Here is a 12,082-nt window from a genome sequence, read left to right on the forward strand (position 1 = left end):
ATCACTTGAGAATCGTATAAAATAAACCCTTTAGATGCAGAGATCGAAAAGGATAGAAAAGGACAGCACCCAAACACTTATACACAAACTTTTTACTCTTGTGCTTTGAGATCAACCTCAAAGTTAGAACTTCAAAGCCTCTCAATATCACTTCGTAGACACTAGCAATAAGTACATAATCACTTTATCACAGTTTATTGATCTCAAGAATGGATCAATCATAAAGAAGCATGATCTTTCTCATAACTCGTCACTTTCTAGTAGTTTATATTATTCTGTTTTCATGTATTCATTTTCAGTTAAAAATAATTATACCATCTTAATCTACATGAAAAATCGTTCGAGATAGACTCAATCATGAATCACTTAAAAAGTTTAAGAAATGGAAAAGATATGGCTTGATTCCCTTGGGTCAGGAATTGATTTCCCTTTCATGTACTTACCAAACGTGGGAATGTAATTAATTTCTCATGCTCAGATCTCCAAAACTTGAATCAAATGGGCCTTTAGTCCAAACTATAGGAACCAAAACTGAAATTTAGACTAAAGATTTCTTCTTTGTCTAATATGAAAACGGGTAAGGTGGGAATGGATCGGTTTTTACTTGACAACCGACCCAAAATCGACCCATTTTTTGGAGTCAGTTCGGTTGTTACCGCCCGATCCGTAAAAGTCAGTTCAGATGTCAGATTTGAATTTAGGTGAAAGTCGGGCAACCGACAACCAACTTGAGCAACTATGGGAAAAATATGGGCCTTTAGAGTTTGGGCTGTGTGGCCCGTTGTGTGTTGTGAGAACTGAAGTGGGTGAGTGGGAAAAAATTACCCAGGCCCAACCCAACCTCTGTCTCTATCAGACTCAGACTCTTACTCTCATCTCTCCTTCGAATCTGCATGCGATTGCTGCTCTCCTCTTCTCTAGTTCTCTCTCAGTTCACTCTCGCCGGCGACCAAGCACTCTATTGCGCTCATCACTGGCGACGGCGACAGCAACCTCGACCTCCCCCACCTCTCAGCTCGTCACTCTCTATGTCTCTTACGAAGCCCTTCCTCTTAGCGAAAGAAATCTAGGGTTGGGTACTGTGAGTCTTCGTCTTCGTCTTCCTCAGGTGCGCCTCTCTCTATTTATTTTTCGTTCATCAGCGTTTGGGGATTTCTTCTTTTCCAATCATATTTATCTCCAATTAGTCTCAACTTTAACTTTCTCAATTTCGACTACCAAATCTATGATTTCTTGTATCCATTAAAAAAAAAAAAACTACTATTTCAATTTTTAATTTTGTGTGTGTAGTTTGGGTTGTTTCTGCTTGGATTGGCCATGGTGATGCTTAGATATGTTTGAATTATGTATATAAAACATCTAGTGTATAGAACTGAATTTGTTCTTTTTTTTTTTGTTTGTGTTTTTTAGTTTGTTTTATCTAGGAGAACATAAATGGCAAAACAAATCTCTAAGAAGTTGTCATGGTGTACCATGTGAGAAAAAAAGCAAAAAAAAAAAAAAAATCCAGTCGGGCCAAACAACCAACCAACAAAGTGGGTTGCCTAACTATCAATCGACCCACAATATTGGGTCAGTTTTCGGTTTTGGAATTTCACCAATGTCGGTTTGTCGGTTTGTCGGGTGGGTCGGTTGTTTGGCCGATATAGGCCCGACGCATTCTCATCCCTAATTAAATGGGTGAATTTAAAACTGCAACCAAACCGCCTGAATTTGATTGGGCCTGTTTTGCACAGCATGCCCATCTTTTGTCGAATTGTAATCGACCCAAGTTAGGTGGAGTGGGTAGGTTTTTCAGTTTTATCAAGTTTGTGCCCACCTTATTGATTATACAATGTGTTAATGACTGAGGAGGGAAATGATAAATGTACTCCAAAATTATCATCTCACACTCCTTATCATCTCACTGTCTCACACAAGAGGACTGCAAGTAGTCATTTTTTGAGTGCGAATAGCAGCTCCCATATTTAATTTATACATTGAAATTATGAAATTGACAGAGTGGAGGTACCCATAATGATTAATGTTATTTCCAAACAAAATGAAATGTTACTTGCGTGTGAATGGCGGAAAATAAGGTATCTATAAATGAACTCCCACGTACATCTATTATATTCTTTTAGTTTTTTATTTTCTCTTATCTTTTGTGAAAAAATATTTTTCTAATCTAGAATTTAATAAGGTACATTAAAGATTTTTTTTTAAATTTAAATTTGGGGTTTAATTTGATTGTTTATGCACGTGCTCCTTAATTTGACGAAAAATTATCTTCATTGCTTCATTACCAAAAATGGAAGCACAAAACTGGGTGGGCTATAGCACTCAAAGGCAAAGCCCAGCCCACACTTAAAGGAAAAGCCCAGACCTCAGCCCAAACCCCAAACCCCGAGTCCTGTAACCCTCTTCCTCTCACTCTCACTCACTTGTTGGCTCTCTGCTTGGCTCTTCACTCTTCTCATCTTCCTCTTGGCATCATCTTCTTCTCTTGAGCCTCACGGCCTCACTCACTTGCACACTGACCTCAGGTATTCCTCTTTCTCTTCTTTTACTACGTCTACTTTTTTTTTTTTTTCCTAATTCAGGATTTAATTAGGGTTCAATTAAGATTTTAGTTTAATTAAGTTTGGGGTTTAATTTAGGTTTTACATTAGGCGTGATTTAATATTTTCACTCCTTAAGTTTTTCATTTGTGATATTTTGTTGCTTTTGGCATTGATTAGCTTTGGTTCCTCTGTTTTCTCAAATGCCCATTTGATTTATCTGTTTGGTTTTGGAGATTTTTTTTTTTTTTTGGTTTTCGTATGAACTCCATGCTCATGGAACTGTCAGCTTGTGTGATAATTAATCTTACTTTACAATTTACATACAAGATTACAAGAATTGGTGGTTCTTTGACAATTTTACATTGGAGAAGTTTGGTTTTGAGATAAATGACTTTATTTGAGTAATTGTTAGTAGGGGAAATTTTTATTGCATTCCATCTGTTTGTTTGAATGTCTCAAACAAACAGTACTTGCATTACTAGTTGCTCTGTTTATTGTGGCTGTAAAACTCAAGTTTATTTGATAAGTATGAAATCCTGTTAGCATGTCTAATGTCACACATTTAGGCAAAAAAAAATCCCAGTGCCTTAGTGGCCGTTTGGTAGTCTTTCCAAAAACTTTTTTTTGTTTTCGTTAGTTATAAATATGGATGAAATAAGGAAGAAACTTTTTAAAACACTAAAAGTCCTCAAGGTTTTCTCCCAGGCTGAGCAGAAATGCTAGGAAAGGCTCAAAAAGTCCGGCTCTGAACAAATGTCATCAAATATATGGCAATATAACACCCACACAGAATATTTCAGGTTACTAATATACAATAGTCCTAGATCTGTTTCTAAATCTGACATACTAAATAAAACTGCAGACTTATACATTTCAGAACTCTTAAAGACACATAGTTGGAAAATGAAACAGGTAGAATTATAATCTGTTTCTCAATTTCTCGTTGTCTTAAAGTCCAAGGAGGTCAAAAGATCAGTACACATTTACATTGAAGAGTACATATCTATCAGTATAGATTAATTATACAGTTGTGCATATATATATATATATACTGATTTCTTTGGCATTTTGCAATTAGGTAAGTATATATGTTGGAATTTGTGTCTAATCAATCTTCATGGAAATCATACTTTCAAGCTTTAGTAAGTTTTAATTGGTCAAAAAAAAAACAAGCTTTAGTAATTTTTATAGTAAAAAGGAATAAAAAATGCTGATGAATAGTCAGATTTTGGCTGTTATTTTTTACTTGCTCATTAAATCAACTAGAACACAGTAATTAAATGAAATATATGATTAGATAATTAATAGGGTCAATCCTGCAACCGTGGTCTGAGTCAGAGACTCTGTCTTCAACCTCAATATATATTATTACAGTTATTTACAAACAAGTGGACGCATGAGCTTATTAAACAAAGGTACCTAGCTATCTTCTCTTAGATACCTTTTAGGGTTCTGCAAAAATTAATTTTTCTTTGCTTTTAGACAGAGGAATCAATTTATTTAGGAAGATCAATTAATACTTCAATGTATATGGAGACATGGTCTTGAATCATTTCTGCGTTTCTAATTTTGCTTCCATATATAATCACAAACTCTGCAATTTATGCTGGTGTGATCTATCAGTAAATTAATTAAGTGATTAATTATCATATTATATATAGAAAATAAATATTCTTTTACAACTTGGCTATTCTTTTTCAACCAAAAAGAAAATGTTTTTATAAATTAGACATGTCTAATTTGGTTGCAACTTTCAAGTGGATTGATATTTGGAAGTACATGTTGCAAAACTGTTTATTCTAGTTGATTTGGTGTTCCTGGTATATTGGGAATTTTTAGGGGTTTCTTATTCTTTCCATGTCCTTTTGTTTTTCTATTGTTTTCATTATTTAAGCCCTTTATTAGTTTTACTAAAAGTTTGGTACTTCAAGTAATTGTTTACAAAATCTTATAGTAGAAACACAAAATGTTATATTTACATATGATGATAACCTTTATGGATTGATTGCTATTAGCCATTCACAAAATGGAAACTGTTTTATCCACTATGCCATTTGTTTCTCCTATTCTTCTTGCTTTAGGAATCAGTTGAGTGAAAATTTGTGTTTGTTGTGCAAATTGTTTTAGAAGAATTTAACTTGTTTGAATGTTTTTGTTTACTTTCCTTTCCTGTTACTCTGTCATCAAACATAGTGTTTGTGATGTATGTGAATAAAGCTTTTGATTTTATGTTATTTATATCTCATCTCATAGAAAGTAATGCTTTATTATATGAACACCTGAAAACATGCCATAAGTCTTTCTGATGCAAGTATCAATAAGTTCCTTGTGTTGTTTTCTTTTCCTCTTGATAGGATTATAGGAATGAGCAGATTACTAGGGCCTTCATCCCTCAAACGGAAGCAGCCAGACTCTAATTCACCATCCGACTCTTTGACAGAGCAGGAACGAATCCTCTATGATGTGATCCGAAGCAAGAGAGATATGGGAATTTGGACACGAGACATGAAGCGAGAAACAAACCTCCCCGACAATATGGTCAACAAATCCCTCAAATCGCTTCAAACCAAGAAACTGATAAAAGAGGTTGTGAATATCCAAAACAAGGGGAGAAAGCATTACATGGCTGCGGAATTTGAGCCGTCCAAGGAGATAACTGGTGGGGCTTGGTATGTTGAAGGGAGCCTCGATACAGAGTATATAAACGTTGTAAAAGGCCAGTGTGTGAAAATCATATATAATCAGAAGGTTGCTACCTTGGAGGGAATTTCGGATACAATTAGAAAGAGTAGAATATTCAAGGAGGAGTTCACAACACAGCAAATTGAGGAGATTGTGAGGGCTTTGGTTTTGGACAATCAAGTGATGGAGGTGAAGAGCAGTGGGATGGGGGAGTTTGCTTCTATTCCAGTAGGGAAAGTTTGTTTTAAATGCACAAGCAAGGGAGGTGTTAAAGTGGAACCCAAAATAGGGGCCATGGCTTCCATTCCATGTGGAGTTTGTCCGCGGATAAGTGATTGTACACCAGATGGCATTATTTCCCCAACAACCTGTGAATACTTCACTAAATGGTTGGATTTCTGAATTGATTTGATTGCAATTTTTTGGTCACAACTTGATTTGATTGTATTTTGGGTCAGAAGTTTATTTGATTGTATATGAAGACAATTTTCTAGATGTTTTTGCAGTATATTTATGAGAACCCTGGGTTTAGGAATTAGACTGGCCGGTTAGCGGGTTGTGCCTAGACCCAGGTATTGCAGGCAGGCCGGCCCATGAACTTTCACAAATGGACTAAATGGGCTTATCTGCAAGATTGAACCGGGTTCAAATCAAGGCCCAAACTTGATATACTCACAAGCTCGGGTCCAAGTTAAAAGCACAGACCTTTTAACACACAATAATATTTCAATTTCATATTTGTTATAAATAAATAAGACCCAAAGTGAGCTCAGATGTACACAAAGGAAATAGTTCCACATCAGGTAGTATCTAAAAAGTTGAGATATTAGTTGGTGTTTCTAGTACCACAATATATATAGCATTAAAAGTTTTGAACCATGTTAAACATTAAAATGCATGGGTTTTTATCTCAATTACTATAGCTTTATTATGGGAATATTAATTATCATCAGTATTTAATATTTATTAATCGTCAGTAGGTCACCATATTATTCTCCAAGCCAAGGATCAGATTTGGCTTAATAAAAAACATAAAAACCCCATATATAATTAAATTAAAAATGAGAAAGAAAAAAAAAAAAGTGTCAATGGGGACCCAACTACTCCTGGGAAACCAACCTGCAGCTAATGGAACATCTCATCCCTCGTCAGAATCCTTTGTTTTTAGGCTTTTTTTTTTAAAGATACCCTTTGCTTTTCTCCAACTGGGACTACCTTTTCTTTGTCCCATCAATTCTTTTATTACCATTCTCTTCCTTTTGATGTTCCCCACAGCCTCTTTATTCGCTGGCATCTCCAAAAGCTCTTGCAGTTTTGCTCTTCACGTACATTGAAGCCATCAACCCCATCAAACAAACATGACCAACATCCCCCACCTTCTCTGCAACTCTTCATCAAAGTTTTGCTCTTCATAGAGAGGAAGAACATGGTGGACTTCGATTATGAGGAGCTTGTGAAGGCAACTGAAAGCTTCTCTCCTAAAAACCTCATCGGCAAAGGAAGCCATGGTATGGTGTACAAAGGCACACTACTCAACAACAACAACAAATTGGTTGCCATAAAGAAGTCACTACTTGATCCTGACAATTACTCCAAGCTTGATAACGAAATATGTGTCTTATCCTCTCTAAACCAAAGCCAAAACCAAAACCCACATGTTATAGGCCTTGTTGGGACTAGTCAACACTCAAACAACAACAACAACAAGCTTCTTGTCATGGAATTCATGTCCAATGGCTCTCTCCATCACCTGCTCCATGTTGCTTCCACACCCCCGCTGTGGCCTAAACGTGTCGAAATCGCCATCCAAGTCGCCCGGGCGGTGCACTTTCTTCATCAAGGGAAGCCCCTGGTCATCCACAGAGACATCAAGTCCGAAAACATTCTGTTCGACCCAGATTGGAATGCAAAGTTGGCAGATTTCGGACTCTCCGTAGTTTTGCGAGTTGACTCGCCGAGTCAGGTGAGTCGACCCGCCGGTACAATTGGATACTTGGACCCTTGTTACACCACACCTAGCGAATTAAGTACCAAGAATGATGTGTTCAGTTTTGGGGTTGTTTTGTTAGAGATTATAAGCTGTAGGAAAGTCATTGATGTTTGTAGGTCACCGGCTTCAATGGTGGAATGGGCAGTACCACTAATCCAAGAGCAAAGAATTGAAGAAATTTGTGATGCAAGGATTGCTTTGCCTATGTACATGGCAAGCACAATAAGGCACATTTTGTATGTGGCAGCAAGCTGTGTGTCATCAAATGTGGCATGTCGTCCATCATTTGGAGACATTGTTATGGAGATGGAAAACTGTTTTATCGAACAAGTTCGATTACCCATTTGGATGAACATGTTGAGGAGCTTGATACTCATGAGGAAGAGAAGAAAATTAACCAAAAGGTGGCAGGCAAAGTGTGCAACAAAGAAATTAGGTGATGTTCATGGTGATGTTTCAGGTGGTAAGCTATTGTTATGGCAGGTTTTGGCTGATCATGCTGCAATGGAATAGGTGAAGATGGTTTAATTTGGGTGAGTGAACTCGCTGATACTCGGGTGACTCAGCAACTCGACCGGGTCGTCAATAGACAGCAGGCCTTTCCATGTATATATTATATATCCTGAACTTTTAATTTAGACAACCTGCCGGGCATGCACTGCAAAGTCCAAATAGAAGATTCCTAAAATTAGGTGGGGGGGAGAATAGTACAAAGATTTTTCTTTGATGTTCTGTCATTCCATGCTGATGGCTATGCCCTCCTTTTCTTTATTTTCTTTTCTTTTTTCAATTAATCTATTGCTAATTATATAGGGAGTAGTTAATTGTTATTGCCCAAATAATTCCACTTCCAATGTAAGAGAATGTCTTACACTAGAAAGACTTGTGTCATTGTGAGGAGTTGTCCTACCATGTGGCCGGCAACGCTATTTGGCAAAAGGGATATCTAAAGGGAGTTCGGTAATGTTTTACAAAATAATTTTTCATTTTATAAATTTAAAAAATGTTAAAAATGTGTTTGGTTGCCGTATTGAGAAAACAGTTTTTGAAAAATACAAAATAGAATTTTTAGTTTACAGTGTAAATTTAAAAAACGACTAAATGATGTTTTCAGTAAATTTAGAAAACATAGAGAACACAAATAAAAAAAATAATAATTTACAACTGAAAAAAAAAAAATGAAAAAACATGTGATATGTACTTCCTCTCCACCTAGTCAAACCCACCTCCGGCGACATCTGTATCCCCTACCGCTGCCCATCTCACTCATCTCTCCTTTATTCCTCTATTTCTTTTTTTTCTTTTTTTCTTTTTTTTTTTTCTCTCTCTACCCATCTCTCAAAATATATACTTTATAATCCCTTTATAGTTTTCAATTCTCGCTTGAATAAATGGATCAAAACTCCCCGTAATATCTATGACAGAAAGCTCACAATCTTTAACAACCCTTACATAGAGAAAATACATTTGTTCAACTAGATCATAGGTGTTTGCAGTCTTGTCTCCATTAATAATACGGCTACCAACAACTCTTCTACCTCCAACGTAGTCGCGCCGGCTGAGGTGGGTTGTGTTTTATGAAACTTTTTTTTTTAATTATATATTTTATAAAATTGATTAATAATAATTTATAATTAATATATTTTGTGAATATAATTATTTAGTTGTAATAATTGGTTAATATCAAATGTGTTTTCATTATTATTTTTTATATAATTGTTTTTCAATTACGCTATCAGACGTCTTCTCATATTTTGAGAATACAAAATTTAATTTGTCATTTTCATTTTACAATACAGTTTTTAGAAAATTGTTCTGTAAAACGTTACCAGACGGGCCCTTAGATTCTCAACTGGCTTAATAAGTTTTTTAAACAAAATTTTTTTAGTATTTGTAGTAAAGCCCTTTGTATCCGTAATTAAGTCTTGGGTTTTGGGGTTTAAAATTTAAATTAGAAGCTCCAAAATGCACATTCAATACAGAATTCCCAAGAGACCAGGATCCTCTACCTGGTTTTTTCCTACCTGATATATATATATATATCAGGCTTCTAATTTTGGCCATCCAAACAAATAGAACAACTAAGATGATGTCACGTCTGCAATGACATTTTTATTGACATTCTTATTTTTTTATTAAAATTAGGAGATATTCTTAAAAAATAAAAAATAAAGTTTCCTAGCTCATCATTTTTTTGAAGAGAAGGAGTTCAACCCAACCTCATGGACTCTGGCGACCCATTCTCACCGATTTTGGCAACTCAACCTCATCCTACAGCGACTTGAACACACGAATTAACTAGTCAAAGATCACAATTATTGTAATTTCAACATAACATTATGAACCCATCACAATATATATATTGAATGTGAAACACACAATGAACTCATAATATCAAACAGTTAAAGCGCATCCCACTATAATACCAAACTTAAAAAATTGCATATGTCACGGAACAAATCTCAGAAGAGTGTATGTGAAAAAATGATAAACTTTAAGATGTGTAAATGTAATTAACTCATTATAAATTTGACCGTGCATCGGCCACAAATTCAACCGAATATGTCGACCAAAATTTTGACAACAATCAAATCTAAGTTTCGTCATCATGGAAAAGATAAAGAAAGGGTGGAGATGTTCATCTAACCATCAAAGACCTTACAAAACTGAAGGTTGGTTGACTTTTTCAACCAAAAAGCTTTTTGAATGAGAGGGCAGTGGTTGGCTGGGAAAAGAGGAAAGGGAGGGATCAGATCTAGTTTGAGAAAGAAAAAAAAAAGCTGGTTTGAGGATCCACAAGCGAAGGCCATATTCATAATTTCATATGATGTACTTATGTAGATTTTCATGGCTGCAACCTTCGATGGAGGGAGGGAGGGAAAGAGATAAAGAGCAAATGGTGGACTTTTTGGTCTATTGATGAAATTTTTGATCTATAAAATATAAGGCTAATTACAAATAAATTAATAAAAAATTTTAAAATTACAAATAGGTTAATGAACATTTTCCTAAATTCCAAAATAATCACCGTTGACCTATTTGTAATAAATGAAATTATGCGTTTTATAAAAGATGACATAATAAAAAATATAAATTATAACCACTGCCACTAATATCACTAACTAACGTATGAAAATTTTAATAAATTACAAAAAGGTCAATCAATACTTACTCATCAATGATGTCAGCAATATATCCTAATTTTGAAAATTACAAAAAGGTCAACAACTAATCAAAATCTGGCACATGTCCAAAGTAAAGGTCAACAACAATTTTTTTTTTCCCTTTCTCCTTTTTTACCTACAGCAACGTGTAACTTTTTTTTTTGTCTATTTCTCCTCCTTTTACTTGCAGCAACATGTAAGCTATTTTTTTTTTTTTTTCCATTTCTCCTCTTTTTTTACTTGCAACAACGTGTAACATATTAGACACTGTGTGACAGTTATTAATTCGAAATCAATAATTGTGTGACATATATTGAAAATTAGTATCTAACTATCTATAAAAACCTAAACAAATGCTATCACACAGATATTGAAACTGATAATGTCACACATATACTAAACTGATAATGTTATACATATACTAAAACAGATACTGTCACACATATACTGAAATAGATACTATAAATCTATTTCAGTATCTGTGTGACCGTGTTTGTTTCATTATATATTTGACAGTGTCTATTTCAGTATCTATGTGATAATGTTTGTTTCAATATCTGTGTGACAATGTCTATTTTAGTATCAATGTCACACATATACTGAAATAGATACTATAAATCTGTTTCAGTATCTGTGTGACAATGTCTGTTTCAGTAAATTGACAGTGTTTATTTCAGTATCTGTGTGACAGTGTCTATTTTAGTATATATGTAACAGTGTCTATTTCAGTATCTATGTGACAGTGTTTGTTTCAATATCTGTGTGATAATGTCTGTTTCAGTATCAATGTCACACATATACTAAAACAGATACAGTCATACATACACTGAAATAGATACTATAAATCTATTTAGAGTTAATTACACTTACACCCCTTGAGGTTTATCAGCTTTTCACATACACCATATGAGGTTTCAATAATTACACATATACCCCTTGAGTTTTTAAAACTGTTACATATCCCCTTATAGTGAGACGGAAATGATGAAAAATTATGCAAAAAAATATGCTAAGGGATTAAATAGCCTAATAAGATTATTCAAAGTGTAAGGTTCAACCTGAATACAAATATTTTTATTTATTTATTTATTTCTTATAGGGGGTTATATGCAACAGTTTTAAAACCTCAGGGGGTATATGTGTAATTATTGAAACCTTAGGGGGTAAGTGTGAAAAGACGATAAACCTCAGGGGGTAAGTGTAATTAACTCATCTATTTAAGTATCTATGTGACAGTGTCTGTTTCAGTATCAATGTCACACATATACTAAAACATATACAGTCACACATACACTGAAACAGATACAATAAATATATTTCAATATCTGTGTGACAGTGTCTGTTTTAGTAAATTGACAGTGTCTGTTTCAGTATCTGTGTAACAGTGTCTGTTTCAGTATATGTGTGACAATGTCTATTTCAGTATTTATGTGACAATGAGCTGAGGCCCACACCTATTGACCAAAACGTAATTATCAAAATTAAAACAATGGGCTGGGAGCAAAAGGGTAAAACAAAAAAAAATCAGTAATGAGCTGGGGCCTACAGGGTTATTGACCAAAATATAATTTTTCAAATTATATGATTGACTAAAATGAGATAGCAAATTATGTATCGACCTTTTTGTAATTTGTAAATTATTTATTGACTTATTTGTAATTTGCTATAAAATATATATAGAGGTATTTTGGTCATAGAAAATA

The 12,082-nt window shown here is 34.5% G+C and overlaps 2 protein-coding genes across 3 annotated transcripts; both read left to right on the forward strand.

The window, feature by feature from the left end:
* The first annotated feature begins 904 nt into the window (after window positions 1–904).
* LOC147279852 (DNA binding / DNA-directed RNA polymerase) lies at window positions 905–5,873 on the forward strand. Of its 2 annotated transcripts, none has more exons than XM_086251760.1 (2): window positions 905–1,108; window positions 4,898–5,873. In XM_086251760.1, exon 2 carries the CDS (start codon window positions 4,908–4,910, stop codon window positions 5,625–5,627), a length of 720 nt encoding a protein of 239 aa, XP_086107886.1. In that variant the 5' UTR covers window positions 905–1,108; window positions 4,898–4,907; the 3' UTR covers window positions 5,628–5,873. The 2 variants fall into 2 exon arrangements, with proteins under 2 accessions (XP_086107886.1, XP_086107885.1); XM_086251759.1 differs by lacking the exon at window positions 905–1,108 and adding an exon at window positions 2,282–2,525 and having other exon boundaries at window positions 4,898–5,871.
* A 654-nt stretch (window positions 5,874–6,527) lies between these two features.
* LOC147279853 (Protein kinase superfamily protein) lies at window positions 6,528–8,127 on the forward strand. Its single transcript, XM_086251770.1, has one exon. It carries the CDS (start codon window positions 6,652–6,654, stop codon window positions 7,726–7,728), a length of 1,077 nt encoding a protein of 358 aa, XP_086107896.1. The 5' UTR covers window positions 6,528–6,651; the 3' UTR covers window positions 7,729–8,127.
* Window positions 8,128–12,082: the final 3,955 nt, after the last annotated feature.

This window comes from Dryas octopetala, chromosome 7 (genome assembly GCF_963921425.1).
Source record: "Dryas octopetala chromosome 7, drDryOcto1.1, whole genome shotgun sequence".
NCBI classification, from domain to species: Eukaryota; Viridiplantae; Streptophyta; class Magnoliopsida; order Rosales; family Rosaceae; genus Dryas; species Dryas octopetala.